This window comes from Myxine glutinosa, chromosome 8 (assembly GCF_964187855.1).
Source record: "Myxine glutinosa chromosome 8, kmMyxGlut1.1, whole genome shotgun sequence".
NCBI classification, from domain to species: Eukaryota; Metazoa; Chordata; class Myxini; order Myxiniformes; family Myxinidae; genus Myxine; species Myxine glutinosa.
In genome coordinates this window covers 48,310,972-48,330,691 of record NC_136268.1, presented here as the reverse complement: position 1 = coordinate 48,330,691, position 19,720 = coordinate 48,310,972, and the positions used below count along the sequence as shown (strand labels likewise).

At 45.6% G+C, this 19,720-nt stretch overlaps 1 protein-coding gene across 3 annotated transcripts in view; it reads left to right on the top strand.

Moving 5' to 3' along the window:
* LOC137432466 (eukaryotic translation initiation factor 4E) overlaps positions 1–11,852 on the top strand; it is a 123,446-nt gene extending 111,594 nt beyond the window's left edge. For all 3 annotated transcript variants that reach the window (XM_078783241.1, XM_078783243.1, XM_078783239.1), the window contains exon 7: positions 9,036–11,852. In XM_078783241.1, the coding sequence (XP_078639367.1) occupies positions 9,036–9,150 (115 nt within the window). In that variant the 3' untranslated portion in view covers positions 9,151–11,852. The remainder of the gene's footprint in view (positions 1–9,035) is intronic.
* Positions 11,853–19,720: the final 7,868 nt, after the last annotated feature.

Sequence of the window (19,720 nt, the reverse complement as noted above, 5' to 3'; positions counted from 1 at the left end):
GGACCCAATAAAAAACCCAGGCATCCAGTCGCGACCCATCAACCCCCAACCCCACAAACCGTCATGGAAATATCGATTGCTTATGACGTTGATATCTTGGTAAGGGTTCGGTTCATCATCTTTGTACAGTAGTACAATTCGTAATTGCACAATAAAGCAAAGTGACGACAATCATACCAAACAGTGTCCTTATTTTGTACGGATCTCCACGACCATGAGGAGAGAGAGAGCGAGAGACCACGCCCCCCTTCAGAATGAGCAGCGACTTCGATCACAGACACTGCCCACTTGATATTATTGTCAGCCAATCAGGCGTAAACTCCCTGCCTTGTTAGCAGCTTCGGAAGAGATGAAATCGCCCCTACGATGAATCCGGATGAAGATTTAATGAAGAAGATGAAGATGAATCTCACAACATTCATTGGCGGTGTATCTTTTGCGAAATAGAATAAAACTTTAATTATTAAAGTGACACGCCAAGATAAGGTGTTTGAACTTTATTTTAATCTTCATCGTGAATAGATGATGAACTTAAAATGTAACATGAACTGATAAACAAAACAAGAATAACTTTTACTGAAAAAACCCGATATGCATCTGAACTTAATATCCAGGTTCGATGTTCCGTTATCATGAACAACATTAAATAAACAACTTTCACTGATTAAACCCGAAAGTGAATCTTACAAGCCTAATTCAAATGTTCCGTTAGCAACATTGTAGATGTGGATGATCCACATCAGTGCGATGGTTCACTTTGCATATTGGCTACGAGATCATCGATTCGGCTTTGAAGCGGCGACAATGCGATTCTCAGGTTGGCGCACAGGGCCACTGTCTCCAGTTTGTTTAGACTTGGACTTCAGATATGTCACCGATGAGAAACCTGCCTCACACATCCACGTCGTCGTGAATGGCATCGGGAACTTTACCGCGAGATGTGCAATCTCTGGGTACTCATGAGACACTGTCACCCAAAACTTTACTAAAGTGTCCTTCCTGAACAGTGTCTCAAGTGTACCGTCGGACACGATGTCGATCAAGTCCTCTTTCAATCTGTTGGACAAGTTGCAGCACTGCTGAACGTCGACTGAATAAGGGTCTCGGATCCACTTCTTCTCCACGCATGGATCAACAGGAAAGTATTCGTCAAATCGTTTGCGCAGGTTCACCAGATGTTTGACGATGACATCCTTAATGTCCACACGTTCCTCAACAGTCTTGCTGAGCAGATCATCCAGGTTTTCGAACATGTCAAATTCATCATTGGTCTGTACTCTTCTCTTCCATTGATCCAGCTTTGACTTGAACGCCGCTATCTTGTCATACATTACGAACACGGATTTCGCCTGCTTGTTCGTTTTGCCCTGGAACGATATGTTCAGATTGTTCAACAAGTTGAAGATGTCGGCCATGTATGCCAATGTTGCGATGAATTTGTTGTTTTTGTAGTAGACTGCCAGGTCTGACCTAGCCACCTCCAAGAATCCGAGGACCTGGTCGCGAAGTTCATACAATCTTGCCAAAGCATCGCCTCTGGAGAGCCAGTGAACAGCTGCAAAATACAGCACCGTGGTGTGTTCTGCATCTTGCTCCTTACACAGCTCTGCAAACAACCTCGAATTTAGGGCGCTCTTCCTGAGATGGTTGATTGTTTTCACTGCAATGTCCATTACTTCGGCAAGTCCAGGTGACATCTCTTTCGCCGCTAATGCCTCGCTGTGGAGGAAGCAGTGGGTCCAGCTTGCCTCTGGTGCCACATCTTGGATGAGCTTAATGACACCGCTGCGCCGACCTGTCATCGATGCCACACCATCGGCACAAACGCCAACACAGTCTTCCTACCTGAGGCTATGCAATGCGATGTGTTTGTTGACGACTGCGAATATTTCTGCGGCCGTGGTCTTGGTCTGTAGCTCGTCACATGCCAGAAGATCCTCCATAAAATCATCGCCATGCCGATAACGAACAAAGATGAGGATCAACGCCTTCTGTGCGATGTCCATTAACTCGTCCAACTGGATGACAAACTTGTTGGCCTCTAGGTTTGCGTACAGCTGGTGCTCGATGTCTTCGCCCATGTCTATTATCCGTCGGCGAATCGTGTCGGCAGAAAGCGGAATGGTGCTTATCTTGGAAGCCGCCGTCTCTCCAAGCACTTCTCTGCACATCGCCTTGGCGCATGGCAGGAGGAGTTGCTCTGCAATACAAGATAAATAAAATAACACATGAACATTTCTTTCACTTTATGATTAATCTTGATTTTGTTCCAAGGCAGCAGTTCGCAACCTGGGGGTCGTTTGGGGTTTTCCAGGGGTCATGAAGGGGTCATAACAGGGCAGGAGCAGGGAATATAACGGTTGTACGAGAAAGGAGGGGGTTTTGGTTTGGTATCTCTTTTGTGAGCGGACGCTCGAGAAAGGTATGACAGGGAATGAATTATTTGCTTGCTTATAAACGCCTGGTGTTGGCTTAGCGGTTAGGGTGCCGGCTTGGGATCCTCGGATCCTGGGTTTGAATCCCAGTCGATCGCTGAATTAATGCCAGGGGGCTTGACTCAGCCTGTCATCCTTCCGAGGTCAGCAAATTGAGTACCAGTTCACTGGTAATTCCCTGCGTGTCAGAAGAGGTGACTAACAGGGTTGGCGGCAGGAAGGGCATCCGGCCATAAAACATTGCTTCAAAAAGGGGACCACGGTGCCCGAAAAAGGCCAACCCCTGCTCTGTGGGGAAAATGGCCTCTAAAGGTGGTTCATGAAGGGGTCATAAATAACATGAATTTGTTGAGCCCATTTTTAGGAACCTAACAAAGGTACAGACCACACACAGTATTTTGCTCGCGTATGCGCGTACGTCACGACCCCCAGGTTAAGAACCACTGTTCCAAGGCATAAAAATTCAATATGTACGATGTGATTGCCGTACGTACTTTTAAAAAAGAGGCAAAGTTTAAGAATGGCTGTATTGCAACAAACAATAAAACTTACGAAGTTGTGATATACCAACGTATACATGGCACGAGTAATAGTAAGCAAGAACCCGACACATCAATATTCTAAAGATGAAATGAAAACTAAATTTAACTATACTTACAGCGTCATGTATTACTTTATGAACCTACAAACTGCCAATACAGTGAAATACTTTTACGAAAAAAAAAAAAGTTTAGAGCATGTCGGAAGGAAGAATTGGAAGAGATTGAGTTTTTTTTTTGAAGTGTAATGAGTTGAAGAAGAAATTGAAAAAAGCCTTTTAAATAGGAAGAAAAACAGTGTGTTGTAATATACCACTGAATAAAACATTGCAGGGGAAAGTTTAAACATATTTAAATAATGTTTAAACAAAGCCGTGAAAAACGATTTTATATTCACAAAATACCGACGGGGAGAGGGAGCCTCGAGGGACAACCACGTGTCACGTGAACAGCGCAAAAGGTGGAAGGCAAGGAGATAATGGGGGTGGGGCGAGACCGCACATGGACGGAAGCATACGATGAGACAACAGCACACGTGGAGAAAAGGAAATAAATGTTTTTTTTTGTTTGTTTTGTTTTTGGGTGGGGGGCATTTAAAACGTTAGACAAAGAGTAGATGTTTGGGGAAGTTCGTAGGAGAAGGGAAAAATCTAAGAACCAAGCAATACAGCGAAGTAAGGAACTTAAGTTAACAAACACCAATGGGGGAAGCCTCAGGTTACAAGGCCGCGCATGCGGAGCAAACAGAGAACGATTAATTAATTAAGAGTTACAGGAAATTACAACCAAAACTAACTAGAAACAAACAATAATGCATAGACGATAAAATAACGAGTGGAAAATTGACAAACACGAATGGAAAAATACTTAACTTTTGATGCCTGGAGAGATCAAAGTCCCCTCCTCGATCGAGAAACCGGAAGCAGAAGTCTAAGTTAATCTATCTGTTTAAATTCAAGCAGAAGTCCAAGTCATAATCTTTATAAAGGTTAATTGTGTTGCACTCTTTGTTTCACTCAGTGCCAAAGTTCTGAGCTACTTGTACTGCCCACAACAAAATTGTGGTGCAACATCAGGTGGCGGTGTTTAGATTTGTCCAAATATTGTCCTTGCGAAATAAAATTTGGCACCAACATCATTACCTCTTCCACCAAAGGTGGAAGGAGGTTGTTGTGGTAGAGCAGAGCAGAAAAGACAAGTAGGCCTTTGGGTAGGCTTTAATGAACACAATGGTGACCAGGTGCACAAGAAGAGGCCAAAGCAGGGCTTGAAGTCCTTAAGAGGGAACGAAGCATGGAGCAGATCGTAGGCAGCCCGCATGCCGTCGGCTGACCCGCTTTTATGCAGTAATGATCCCAGGACACAGGAAGTGAGGTACACCAGAAGTGAGGCACACAGGAAGTGAGGCATCAAGAAAACTGGAATTATGTCTGGTCATGTTTTATCCCCTGTCTAATTTGTCTTTCTCTGTCTGTGAGCAGGATATCTCAAAGTTTTGGATGAAATTTGGTGGACAGGTTGGTTGTGTGACCAGGACAAATTGATTAGATTTTGGTGAAGATCCAGATACAATAATTTTTTTTATTTTGCAAGTGATTCTACACCATTGAGAGATTGGGCCAAAAACGAAATATAGCATTATATTTGAAAAGGTTGTGGACAGGTTATGACAAAACTTGGTGGATGAGTTGGTTAGGTGACAATAACAAGCTGATTAGATTTTGGTTCAGGTCCGCATTCAGATCCGGCCGATGGGATACAAAACGTACTTGTTTAGCCTGGCAGAGCTATGCGCTGCACCGAGTGTAGATGTCGTTGACAGACAATAGTCACCATACTCTGTAGCCCATGGTCTGTACATTTCAACAGCTTTGACATTTTGAGTGGAAATTATTATTTTTTGCTCTCTTTTACCCTCTTTGTTCCAACCCTCTCCCCCCCCCCCCCCCCCCCCCCTCCGTACTGCCACTGCCATTTGGGTTTTTATAACATGCAGGAAATGCGTGATTCTGTACAATTGTTATCAACATTGAAGGAAAATGCTCTCAAAAATGGATATAAATATTTCTGCCTCTTAATTGTGAGAATTGTGAAGGGGAGGCAGGGACAGAAATACAAGTTTGTGTGGCAAGGGTGCCCAGAAGGCATGAATGGTGTTGGTGTCCTGTTTTCTGCGGAGTTTGTAGACAGTGTGGTGAGTGTGACTAGAGTGAGTGAAAGGTTGATGATGGTGAAAATGATGATTGGAAAGCTCTGGGTGAACGTCATCTCGGGATATGCTCCGCGGGTCGGTCGGAGCGATGAAGAGAAGGACAAGTTCTGGTGTGCGATGGAGAAGCTGATGGAAAACGTGAAAGATGAGGAAGTTGTTGTGGTAGGAGGAGACCTAAATGGACATGTGGGAAGGAGTATGGACGGTTTTGGGGGAGTTCATGGGGGTTACGGATATGGTGTGAGAAATGGAGAAGGTGAAAGGATTTTGGAGTTTGCTGATGGAGTTGATTTGTTGATTTGTAATAGTCAGTTCCAGAAAGAGGATAATAAGCTTGTTACACACACGTCAGGTGGGTCGACGACAACCGTTGACTACCTGATGGTGCGTAGGCGAGATCGCGGGCACCTCCGGGACACAAAGGTGATCCCGGGGGAGGAGGCTGTTTCACAGCACCACTTGGTTGTCTGCGACATAAGGGTGAAAGGTGCGAGGAGAGCTCGGCGGGTGAAATACCAACCGAGAATGAAGGTGTGGAGGTTGAAAGAGGTGACAGTGAGGGAGGGATTAAAAGAGAGACCGAGTACGGTCGAAGATGATGTGGTTGAGCTTGAAAGTGGTTGGATGTCAATGAAAGATAGTCTGTTGGTGAGGTATGTGAATGGACAAAAGGGACCACCGAGGCACTCGGAAACATGGTGGTGGGATGATGAAGTTGGAAAGAAGATTGACGAGAAGAGGAAGAAGTTCAAGGAGTGGCAGAAGGCGAAGGGTATGGGGGCAGAAAAGGCAGAGCATGAAAGTTATAAGGCAGCCAAGAAGGCTGCAAAGAAAGAGGCGGCAAAGGCGCAGGAGGCATGTAGGAAAATGTTCGGAGAACGGTTGGAATTAAAGGAAGATGGAAGAGATATATGGAAATACTGTTGAATGCAGAGAATGAATGGGATGGCAACAAAGAGAGTAACCCAGTTTTAGGACCGGCAGAGAAGATAACCGAGAAGGAAGTTGAGGAAGCAATAAAAGCAATGAAGAGTAGAAAAGCGGGAGGGCAGACCGGAGTTGTGGGAGATATGTTGGAGGCAGCGGGGAAATTGGGGTGTGAAGAGAATGACAGAGATCTGCAATCTGGTGGTGAAAGAAGGCCGCATTCCAGTGGATTGGGAACTGAGTACCCTCGTCCCTCTTTACAAGGGGAAAAGTGACCCTCTGGACTGTGGCTCGTATCGAGCGATAAAGTTATTGGAGCATGGAATGAAGGTATTGGAAAGGGTGTTGGAGAGGAGGATAAGGAAGAAAGTGAAGATTGACGAAATGCAGTTTGGATTTATGCCAGGAAGAGGAACGACAGACGTGCTTTTTATTGTGAGGCAGTTGCAGGAGAAGTACATGGAGAAGAGGAAGAAGTTGTTTCTTGGGTTTGTTGATCTGGAGAAAGCATTCGATCGGGTTCTGCGTGAAGTCATGACATGGGCATTGAGGAAGTTAGGAGTGGAGGAATGGTTGATCAGAGTAGTGATGGCAATGTATAAAAGAGCGCGCACAGCTGTAAGGACGAAGGACGGGAACAGTGGTGAGTTTGAGGTGAAGGTGCGAGTGCATCAGGGGTTGGTACTAAGTCCACTACTATTTGTAGCTTTGATGGAGGTGCTGGCTCGGAACGTAAAGGAGGGTTTACCGTTGGAGTTGTATGCAGATGATCTGGTGTTGATTGCATGAAGTATGGATGGACTGAAGGAGAAGATGAACAAGTGGAAGGAATGTATGGAGACAAAAAGTCTGAAGGTGAATATCAGAAAAACGAAGGTGATGGCAAGTGGTAAAGCATGTGGTGAGGTGGAAAGAACTGGGAAGTGGCCGTGTGCTGAGTGCAGGAAGGGTGTCGGAGTGAATTCCATTCAATGTACAATGTGCGCTGAGTGGGTTCATCAAAAATGTAGTTGTTTGAGAGGTTTATTAACGAGTGTGGCAGCTACATTCAAGTGTAAGGTGTGCACAGAGGGAGCTGCAGATGGAGGAAATGTTGAGTTGGATCTTGGAGACGGCATGAAGCTGGAAGGTGTGAAAACATTTTGTTACCTCGGAGACATGCTGAATGGAGAAGGTGGATCAGACTCGGCATGGTTGCTGGAGTGAGATATGCATGGAAGAAGTTTCGGGAACTGAGTGGCGTGCTGACGAGGAGGGGAGTGTCGTTAAAGCTGAAGGGAAAGGTGTATGCTGCATGTGTGAGAAGTGTTATGATTTATGGGTGCGAGACATGGGTAATGAACGTAGAGCAGCAACGAAGGCTGGAAATTTGTGGAAATGTGAATGGTTCGGTGGATGTGTGGAGTATCGTTGAGAGAGAGGCAGACAAATGATGAATTGCGAAAGATGATGGGAATAGAGCCTGTGATGGATGCTGTGAAGAGAAACAGTTGAGATGGTTTGGTCATGTGTTGAGGAAGGATGAAAGTGACTGGTTGAGAAGAGTGTTGGAAATGAATGTAGAAGGAAGTAGAGGACAGGGAAGACCGAGAAAGACTTGGCTAAAGATGTTCGAAGAAGAATGCGGGCAAGGAGGTTAACAAGTGGAGATGCAAAAAATAGGGCAAAATGGAGAAGATTGTCATGGGGACCGCAAGGCTAACTCCCACTCTTGCAGGGAAAATGGCGTTAAAATGCCTGTTGTTGTTTTGTCATAAACAATATCCAGGTCAAATTGGAGCCACCCATTGCCCTCCCTTCGTTTACTTTTCTCCAATTAAGATTTTCATCCCTGCCAAGTGAATACTTTGTATGGATGGATACACCAATGCAAGTCGATTGGCGCGCAGTCTCATCTTCGCAAATCGATATTAAAATAAGGGTAGGCCCTGTAAGTTGGCCAAAGAGGAAGAGTGGATTTTCTTATTTTTTTTACCAGATCTCACTTTTAAAACATTTCTGCACCGTCTTTTCTACATCAGAATCTCCATTGGAGTTAAAGATATGTATCACTGTGTCCTTTGTTAAGAGTAAGTGAGCTGTCACTGCCACCCAGTCCAAATTCAAGTTTTTGCCCGAACCCTAGTCGAACGTCTTGCCTGGCCAGCCAGTTCATGAAAGACTACAGCAAAAACATCCCCCAGCCAACCCCACATAAACATGGGAATAAATGTCTGTCAAAGAAGAAGAAGAAGAAGAAGTTTATTTATTAATGCTGCTGTTTTTAGTCCCACAGTTCTCTTATCCCTTCTGGCAGGATAGCTTAAAGGTATGGACATCACCTCTGAGCTGTCTTTCCTGAGCGAATGTTGACGCAGCTTTAACTGTCATCCTGGTGTTTCGCAGGCGCGGCCATGCATCAACGTGTGCACTGTCCCTCAGTTGGACGTTAAACTGGACATCCCTTGACTTGGTGTCTCGTGTGCTAGCATTAGTTAGTGGACGTGAATGACCCCACTGCACTTCACAGAGTAGATGAGCTATCGCCAACACCCAGGCCAAATTCCCAAGTCCCTGCCCTTGCCGGGAAGGCAATGGCAAACCACCCAGCATAAATGGGTAACCAGCATAATAACATAACCAGCATAACCAGCATAACCCAGCATAAATGGCAAACCACCTTTGCCAATAAACTTTCTCAACAGCACCAATGCTCTGTAAAAAGTATGGTATGCGGCAACATCATCATCATCTCTTATTCCGTATTTGTAAAACTTGCAGTATGACGTATCACTCCTGTTATTGTATTTGGGTACAAATGCACGTTTTGTGTGAATGACGGAAATGACTCATGTATTTGTTTTCAACCTTTTCGGTCTTGCCCTAACAGCTCGTGTTATTTCGTTTTTCCTTACTCTTGTGTTTATCGTATCTCTCTTGCAGAAGGATATATAAAGAGCGATTGGGGCTGTCATTGAAAGCACACATTGGCTACGAGTCACATTCGGACACTGCCTCCAAAAGTGGTTCCACTACGAAGAATCTCTTCACGATGTAGCCTGATTATAAACAGGTCGTGGTGTAGTATTAAGTTGCTTGTATGCTCTCGCATCTATTATAGTTGCTCGACATTACATACAATCACTCTGTCATGGAATTGGAGAGAGGTGCACTGATTGAAATTTTGTGGTCGGTGCGGGCGAGGGGCGGTAGGAGAAAGGTTGTTGTGGTGAGGTGCCTTGTATGTCATTGTAGATTTTAACTGTGCTAACTTGTTCCATCTCCTTATTTATTGTTTATTTTAATTTCTGTTTTGCCATTTACCAAGTCTATTTTTATTCTTTGTGCCCTCCTCCTCCCACCCCTCTCACCCCCAAAATCTCTGTTTATGCTCCATTATTTTTGCTCACACTTGTTTCTTCAAATGGCTTTGTGTGGGTAAGTCCTGGAAAACAGTCTGCGTGCTGAACCCATTATGTTTTTGTATGATTAGTCTGCTTATGGAAGTGCTTTATGAGCAGTGTTCAAAGCTTCCTGTGCAAGCCTGAACGTTTCATTATGCTTTATTTTTTATTTTTTCTCCCACTTATTCACTTAGGCTGCTCTGTAACCTTCATGTCGATTTCGTTTCCTTTAAAATGTGGTTTTATCATTGTCAATGGGATGTATTTTTGTATCCTTCTATGGTATGCCATTTTCATGGTGTCTTGATATGATTTGAGAAAAAGGAAATTCTGCTTTTGGCTATGAATGTAGTGACAGCAAGCATTTCATTGGTAAAGTGCGTTTTGGCATTTTCATTTGCTCAATAAATGCAAACGTCCATTTCTTTAAGTCGTGTATAGCTTATCCAATCATTCAAATGTTTAAAAATGCATGAAATTGAGGGATGCTAACTGCTGTGGGAAGCAAGAAGCAGCTGATGATTTGGCTGCTTACCCTTCAGGGGTTGACGAAGCGTTAACGGCCAAAGCTGCAGCCTGTCCTTCCTTCCCACGGCAGTAAACATACCTCAATCAATGTCCTGTTGATTTTGTCCATCGTTCTACCTGTCCGCCAATGTAAACAGACACTAACCTTCACTTACTTGCAAGATTAGATCTTCATTCAAATTCTAAGTTTTATTTTAAAAGATACCATTATCTTTTCTATATTTTTTTTAATTCAATTTTTAGCTCTGCTTTTGTTCCGAAATAAATAAATAAATAAGGATTTGCTGAAGTTGGCGGTATGAATATCTGTAAAATGTCACCAAAAAGCGAGAGCCGAAATATTTTGTTATTATGCAGAATCAAAAGCAATATATTTGGACGCTTGAGGCTTTTTCTTTTGTAAAGTTTTGTTGTCGAAGATGTACCGAAGTAATATTCAGGATTTGGGTGTAGAATTTTTACTTTATTTTTGATAGTGATGTGTTGTCATGCTGGTATCCAATTAGCATTTTCAAAGTTTGTACTCTTTAGTTGCGTCTCTTTTGGCCATACTCTTTTTTTTTTCTTTTTTTTTTTTGTTGTCCCCTTTGTGTGCATTCGACCAGGTTGAAACCACAAACCTGTAAACTTGCCTTATTGGAGATAGATTTTATTTTAGCAAACGTTGCATATCAATTTGTGAAACAAACAAATTTGATTATCGTTTGTGTTGTTTTTTTAACAAACAAAAAATAGAATTACTTTGGTAAAAGTGTTGAAATGAAGTTGTGCTTGCCAATGCAAGTAAATGCTATCATTTCCTATTGACCTTTTTGATGGCTGTTTCACCTAACTGACATGGGTTTTCAGTACTTACCCTAACTTAACCACACACACCCATTCTGTGAGCAGTGTCTAATGGGTTATTGGCTCTTGAATTACATGGGTTTTGCAATCGGATGTATGATTTGTTGTCGAGGCTTTACAAATGCCCTTGGCATCACATGGAGATACCGTATGTAATCAAACCTAGTTGTATAGGTGATGACACTTGTTTTTATTTCCTTGAAACGATTGGCTCTCTGTGTTCCCTACTCTTAAAATATTTATCAAATGGGCCATGGTTCTGGAGACATTTTCAGTTGAAATTCTATTTTTTTTTTGGGTTCTTAATGTTTATTGTACAAGACAATATATGGCCTTTAAACCTGTTTTTGATTTGCTAACCTGAATAATCATAAAAAAAGAGTATTTTGTGATAATTGACTTTAGATTTAGGAATGCTCTCTATAACCGTTAATCTGCCAAGAATCCTAAGTTTCGGTTTTTTTTATTTAACTTTTTTTTGCAACAAGTGCAAAAATGATTTTACAGCTCAAACACTGAGAACCAAGCTTAGCATGGTGTGAACATTTATGATATGTTCTAAGTTATTCAACAGAGTATGCTGTTTTTGCTGCTCTTGTATGCACCACAAAAATTTGTGTTTTTCTTCCTCATTTGTTCTGGCTATGGTTGGAAAATAGTGCAAGCTCGAGTTGGTTTGCATGCCTTGCTACATTGTATTTTGAGATTATTGTCTGACGTGCCAATATCTCTTGCATTTCCTGGAGGGTTTTTAGAAAATCCGTGCACCGCATCGTGCGGTAAATTGTAGGTGGTGGACAGCATTCACGAGGGGTGTTTTGCTGTTGACATTCCGTGTTTTGAGTTTTTGATCTCGCTTGCGTCCCAGTGCCGTTTTTCAACCATCTAAAATATTGTGCGAATATTTTTCCTTGCCTTCTGCTTCTTTTATTGACTGTACAAAGTTTGTAAATAAAATGTACAGTTCAATGCCTTCATCACACCCATATAATTTGTTGTCGTTTTGTTTAATTTTTACTTTTTCGTCTCCATTATGTGGACTTTTTGTGGAATCCGTTGTCATCGTGGATGAAGAAGAAAAATGTCATGATGAAATGAGTTTTTAGACAGGTGGTGATGAGGGGGAAAGAAAAATGAAATGATATTTTTAAATACGAATGCATTTCCACAAAATGGAAGTTGCAAGTTTATCAAAAGTTCCATTCTTATAAGATGTAACTTGCAGTCTCTTCCCAACCCCTCGACTGTTATCTTTTCTTTCAACCTTGTTCTGTGAATTCAAATGATTTTTTTCATGTAACCGTTTAAATTACTTGCATATTTACTTTATTATTGACATTACTTCCTTGCTCATTATTAGTTTACCTTCTTTAATAACCTCCTTAATTTTCCTTACGCACTTACTTATTTACTTTACTTGCTAATTACCAACTTACCAATTGCTTACTTGCTAAATTAATTAATTTTTCCTCACCTGCCTTGCGTTATACAATCCCTGAAATAAAAACTTTTGGCATTAGGAAGGGCACCTGATTTTAGAAACCTCAGCTCCCAAACTCCTAATGCCATTTCTAAAGCATGGGTGTGATACAACCCAAAGTGCAACATCGGAAAGTCCACCTGCTTTTGACAAAAATGGGTGGATAGCCAGGAGGAAAAGAGCTGTACTTGATTGTGTACAGCCTGAAATTGTTCTTAAATCTTTAACTTCCAGCGTCTAATGCTGCCAGATGGGACACTCCTGTTGGCGGCCATGTGAGGGGTGGCACACATTGAACCACCCTGCCTGCAAAACACCCAGATGACTTTATCGTTGGGCCGAGGTTCAAACCGAGGCGAGATAACTTGGAGATGATTGTGCGTACCTCTACGCCAATCCTGCAGCCCAATAATAGTAATGAAAACTTCGGAAGAGAAGATTTGTTTGGTATGGTATGTCCATGGGCAACAAAGGTCAGAAGATACAATAAAGGTCGTAGTCTGAGGGAAAAAAAAGCCGAGATGATATCCCAAAAAGACATGGAATGAAACTTTCAGTACATCGAATGTTTGGAGTCGCATAGAACTAACGTAATGGACAGATCCATGTAGAGAAGTGACTTGATGCAAAGGACACCAAGAAAAAAAATGGTCATGGAACTTATACTTTTTGTCCACCTCTGATGGTGGAGGTAATGTTTTCACCCGTCTGTCTGTGTACAGGATATGTATATCAAAAAGTTGTGGATGTATTCAGATGAAATTTGGTGGAGATGGTTGTGTGATAAGGATGAAATGATTCGATTTTGGTGAAGATCCAGATCCAGATCTGGCTACTAAAAAATTTAAGTGATTCTTCACCATTGAGTGGTAGGGCCAAAAACGATATATAGCAGGATATATCAAAAGGTGGTGAATGGATTATGACAAAATTTGATGGATATATATATATATTGTTGCGGATCTCTGTGCCGGCCTTTTCCCCTTACCAAGGGGGGATTAGTCCCCTTGTCTTTGACTGACCGACGGGACCCGGGACCTATGACGTCCTCCCCGGACAGCGCTAGGGTTTTCGGACTAAGAATTCGCTATTACCTAATTACTCGCGCTGCCCAGACGAGGAAATAAGCCCCGCACGAATCACGGGTGTTGGTGGATACGCCGAGCGGTAGCGAACCCGTGATCCGAGCCGTTATCAAGGACTAGACCCCGATCCAAGCGGTTCTTATTCGTGCCACACTTACCCAATGGAGAAATCACAGAAGCGGTCGAATTGGGAAGAAAAGGAATAACAAGATTTATTCACACTATGTACAATGGTGAGAAGAAGAAGACACAGTGCAGCCTTAATAACAGTCTTAACTTATTCCCCAGACAAACGGGCCCGTCTCACACACAGACACTCACACAGGGATTGCAGATGACAACCAGCACGTCCAAGGATGGCGTCCGGGCAGCTCTCTCTCTCCGGTCCCCAACTCGCACCGCGAAGTAGATGAATAGAGACTGCAGGAGCTCTCCACGTGTCGTTGGCGCGCACGGGATTACACGGGGCGAACGGTAAGGGCTGGGCTCTGGCGGTTACACTGGCGGCTATTGCCGCGTTCACTCGCGTGGCTGCGTACGTAATAGTTCAATACAGCGCTAAGCCTCGAAGTGTTCACACAATGAAGCGCTCTCAACCAGCCCTCTTCTCTCGTGCAAGTCCTCACTGCAGTCCTCTCGATACAGTTCCTTCCTCTCGTGCATAGGTTCTCTGGCAAGTCTTTTCTCATAAGTCCTCCGGCAAATCAGAATTCCTTCCAGTCCTGTTCAAGGGCTTTGTGCACTTGCTTTTATAAGCACGCCCCGCGAACCTTCTAGCATTTGCCAGACGCGCCCTTACCGCACCCTATCACGCCATGCCTTCAGAGCCCTGGTTGGCTGGTGGCCCTTACCGTCATCGCCTCTGATGTGCTCCTTGACGCCGCCACACCCCGACCCCGCGCTCCTCCCTCTTAGGCCTACCTCATGTTACTCGGCTGGTTCGAGCGAACAAAGGGCAGCTAATGCTGCTGGCAGCCAAAGCGTAACAAATTGCTGCGGGTAGCCCAAAGCGTAACAGAATTGAGGGATCAGCCAAATGGGGCACGGGATCAATTATGCCCATAGATGGAATTGGGAGGGTGGTGCAAAAATGAAGGGACCTAAGCTCATGTCTTTACACAACGCAGATATTACTAGGGAAATGGCCTATCCTCACACATCCTATGACATAACTAATACTCTAAGTGGGCCTATGTGTTGCTTGTGGACTAACTATGGGGGCCTTTAGCCTTTAATGATGTCATATGTACAAATCTCAAAACCGGATCAATATATATATATATATATATATATATATATATATATATATATATATATATATATATTGTTACGGACACGGCTTAGATGTTATGATGGGCCGAGCGGAATGGCCGCCGTGTTCGCACAGTTTACCCGATTCCACCCGACGTTGACCAAATCGCGCTATGCTAAATCAATGAAGGAAAGGACACAACGGCTGGGATCAATGAAACGACACAAGGGGTACAGTTCTCAAGACCTCCGGAGGAGGATATAATTGGTGGTGGAGAAAAGGAGTAGATTACAAGGCAAGAGGTAAAGCACAGAAGAGATAGGCACTTAGACACAATCTTATCTACCCCAGACAGACCACAGACAAATGGAACAAGACTGACTTACACAGGGATTGATGGCAGGGAAGGACAGGCAGTCGATAGCACAAGGTGCACCTTGGCTCAGGGGCAGAATCAAGCACGGTCCAGTCCAGAGATGCGGGGAGGTATTGCAGCGCTCGGAGGTGGCGTCTCTCTTGCTTCAAGCTCAGCGCGCATCTGACGTCACCTCCCTCTTCCTGCGCATGCTCAGCGGGGAGTGACACGCCCTCGGCTCATTGGCTCCGCCCCAGATGGGATCGGTCCGCCGCTTCTATTGGGTGCGGGGGGTTACCGGGCTCCGCCCTTGACGAGGAGCTGACAGCGAGCCCCTACGTGGTAACCCCGTCGAGCACATGCTCGATGGCGGCTCGTTGGAAAGGCTTGGTGCCCTTTCAACACCCCCTACCAACCAAGCCGGAGTGAGGACGCACACTCCCCGCGCCGCCGCCGCTGTTGTTGTTGTTGTTGTTGTTGTACCATGAGGAAGAGCTGCGGGGAGGTATTGGGAGGTCCTAAACTTCCTAACGGTGCCATACAATCACATTCTGGTGCAACGAAGAGTCAGAATTAATGGAAACGAGTCCTTAACTGACATAGACTAAGAATAACTAGCAAGATGTCCTATAGTTGTCTACGTGAGATGCGGTGGACCTGGATGCGACATTTAATGGGGGAAATAGGGGGAGGTCGGGTCTACAGAGTGTTGTTTACAGGAAATGGGACTAGGGAATGGGGGATTGGGGATAGTTGGGAAGGATGAGGAAATAGGGGAATATTTACAAGCGGATATGGATGGATGCCAATCTCATATCCGCAACATTGCACCCTTCTCTACCTCGGGGCGTCCCGACCCGATAAATTTTTACTTACTTTAGTGTGGCACTCAGATGTAGTTCCCTCTACTATTAACTCAACCCTGAGTGCGACAGTTTTACAGATGTTCACAAATGAGTAAATATGTCCCCCTGCGACGTTGCACCCTTCTCCTCACAGAAACACACCCACAGGATAACCGAATCGCGGAAAGCATCCTCAAACTAAACATACAGCCGGTAGGGAGCATTATTTACACAAGACTGATATTTACACTACGATCCAGGACCTGTTCTTTGAGGAACACATGCAGATGTTATGCATAGAGAGAGCACGCATGCCAGCATCGATACACCAACCCACGAGTGCCCTGTGGCCCTACGGCCTTTAATAATGTGCAGAGCACCCCGTCCAAGCACCAAAAGCACCACCCCATACACACAGTCAGCACCATCCGGTGCACCAATAAAGTGTTCATAGTCACCGGTGGTGTCGCAGCCGGCCGATGTTCTGCCGCTGGTCTTGCCTTCCTGGAGTGCACTTGGCCTTCTGGCTTCTTTAAAAATAAAGAAAGGCGCCAACCGCGTCCATTTCTGAATTGTGGCCGTCAGGGGGGCCAACTACAAGTGGTTCACCTGTATGGCATAGGTGCCACGTTGACCCAGAGGTCCATCCACGGGTGGTGCTTGCCCGCAAAAGAACTGCGGTCCATGGTGGGCGGCCACAAAAATTGCGGTCCATATGGTGTATCGATCCAGGCAGCAAGCAGCGAAAGTACAGGCCCACAACTGCGGAGCCAGCACCTCTCTCTCCTCTCTCTCCTCTCTCTCTGCCCCAAAGCCAGATCCTCGGAGGTGGGAGACAAAATAAGACAAGTGAGCAAGGTGGTAAGGGCGCAAAAGTGCACGTAATACAAGGTAATGCACACTGGGGGCACATGGGAACCAGGTGAGACAGGTACGTTCCTACCGTACGCCCCCCCCCCCCCCCCCACCAGGTAACCTACATTGCCCCTCCCTTACCCCTTACTGTATCCACAAAACACCACACGACCCATAAACATCTACTTTACACATCAACAAACGTCCCTACTGTCTTCCCCGTTCCTCCCATGAACCAAATTCGTCTTCTCTCCCTCCTAACCAATCAAATTTGCCATTTCCAACTCCCATCAAAAATTTGCCATCTCCAACTCAACATCAAAATTTGCCATCACCAATTCATCATCAGTCTCTCCTAAGGAGGGAGAGATGGAATCACCCCAATGTCTCATCCACGTCGTGATGCGTCTCACAAATCCACACAGCAATTCTCCTTTCCTGCACACAGAACAAAGAAAACACAGGTGTGGAGTCATCATCATCACCTCAGGTAAGTGGCTGCGTATGGTGCGACAGGTTCATCAATCCTAACTATTTCCTAAATGACTTTAACAACTTTACATTACCCGGGGTCTTTCCCTGCCAATCCATTGGCCAACTTACACTATGGGTTCTAAAAACCAATTCCCATTGACCAAACTGTGGTGCTTCTCAATTTGGGGTCTCACTCCCCCGATTCATCTCCCGGTGCCCTCGCACAATTTCTGGGCTGTGACGTGTAGCTCTCCCAGCAGGTCTACCCACCTGCACACCTCCACCACTGTAGTTGCCACCCGAGCTTACCTGCTCCTCACCCTAACCTAACTAACTGGGGAAGGCCCTCTCGCACTCTCACCCCCTCAGTGCCCTCTCTGGCACGGGCTGCCCGATCCACACCCGGGATCCTCAGGCACCCACTGACACTAACGGCTCCCAGAGCCCACCTGCGGCCTCACCTGGCCGACATCCTCACAGTGGTGGAGTGCCCAAACCAACTACACACACTAACAGGCTACACGCCCAGCCATTTCCACAACACTAATGCACCCATCCACAATACCATTCTGCAACCGCACCACAAATGCCAATATCCAACCACAATTTACCTATACCTTCTAACTATTCTTTAAACTACCCTCCCCGGGTACTCGTGAAAAGGGGTCCACTCTTCCCCCATCCACACCTTCGCACCATGCACACCACTCCGTTCCACTTACTCCAACTCTCTCCACACCACTCATTCTCTGCTCCATATATTCCACACACCTGTACTTGCACACCTGTGCTCTCATACTTGGTGCCGCCTGCACCCTTCTCTCCCCCAAGCGCATTTGCGCTGATCCACAACACTCACTACTCATACACTGCTCCACACACCTGTCCAGTTCTCACACAGCATCATCTCATCTAACTACTCCCCTCTGAAACTTGCGCTTCCCAGTCATCCCTTTAAACTATTGCGCTCCCTCGTCATTATCATCCACTCTAATCTACCTGCGTCCCCACTACAGGTATCAGTCACTAGCTAAACCTTAACGTTACCTAATGTCAATCTCTTCTCGATCCCTACACACAATATCCTAACCCACCCGGGCTAGTTTTCACTGCCATCAACCCCATAAGCTATAGCGCATTTGCCCCCCCTTTGTGAGGGATGACAGAGTTGCCATCCCACCACATTGGGCATCTCCCACTACCAATTTTGCACATCAAATTTCAACAAATCAAAAATTTGCCAATCACTACCCATCATCTGCCAATCATTACTGCCAATCCTTTGCCAATCATCAAATTTTGTTTTTTTCTAATTTTGGGTCCAAAACACTAACCTCATCATTACAGTCTACTTACTAATGCCTCTCGGTGCGCCAATTAACTTCTAAAGCTCGGCTTCGTACAGCCAAGCCATGAATGCGGGTTGTTTGGTGCCAGCGGCTGGATACGTCCCGCATTCGGTGCAGGGAAGGAGGTTTACCCGGGCCGAGGTCCCACGCACCATCTCGGCATGGAGCCATCCAATGTCCCGATCTCGACCTGCCGGAACGCCTCAACAAAAAGTGGTCGCCATGACGACCCTTCCTATCGGGCTGCCCGCTCCGCCTAATGGAGCACGGACGCGGCCGTTCAAAGCGAGGCCCAGCGTGGATCGCGTACGGCGGTTCTTTCGAAACCGCCGTGGTTCGGATCCCCGCTGGTCCTCGCGGCACGCGAAGCTGCCCGACGCGCACCGAGGGCCCGATTCGGCTATAAGTCGTTCTAACCTCTAACCCGGTTACCGTCGATGCCTCACCTGCATGCTTACACCCCGCAGCCCGTTCCTTGCTCACACATCCAGCCGTCTCTCTGCTCTTGGTCATTGCACCCTCTCTTACACACCCAGGTACACTCATTCCACTCACAGACTTGGTCACACACCTGGCCACCGAACACTTTGGCACACATTCGTTGGTCGCGCACCTCACCAACACACCTCTTCGCACCCCTTCCTCGGTCACCTCCTCTGTGACAATCACAGGTGTGCTTTCACTCGCACACCCAACCACGTGCCTCACTACCAATTCCAGCGTGCATTCCCACACACGCTCTACCATTCCAGGTGTGCTTCCTTTCTCACCTGTCACAACCAACTCACGCTCCGTGTCACTCTCACTACTCTCACCTCCACTCTTGACAGCGCACTCACCCTTACTCTCGACAGCGCACTCTTTCCTCATACACCCCAGAGTCGGACTTTCTCGCACACCCCCTTTTTCGCACACCAGACCTGTCGCACACTTCAACAACGGCCTCTCACGAACACCCGGGTCCATCTCGACCCCCAAGCTTCTTAAATCACCTGGCGCATCATACGCACGACCATATTGGTCACCACTTACACCGGGTCCTCTTTCTCTTCGCTTCTCCTCCATCACCTGCGAATCCCTCATCCGGTTAATGAGCACATCATCACGATCCGAACACAGACTTTGGACCAATTCTTTTACTTCCTCCTTTATCTC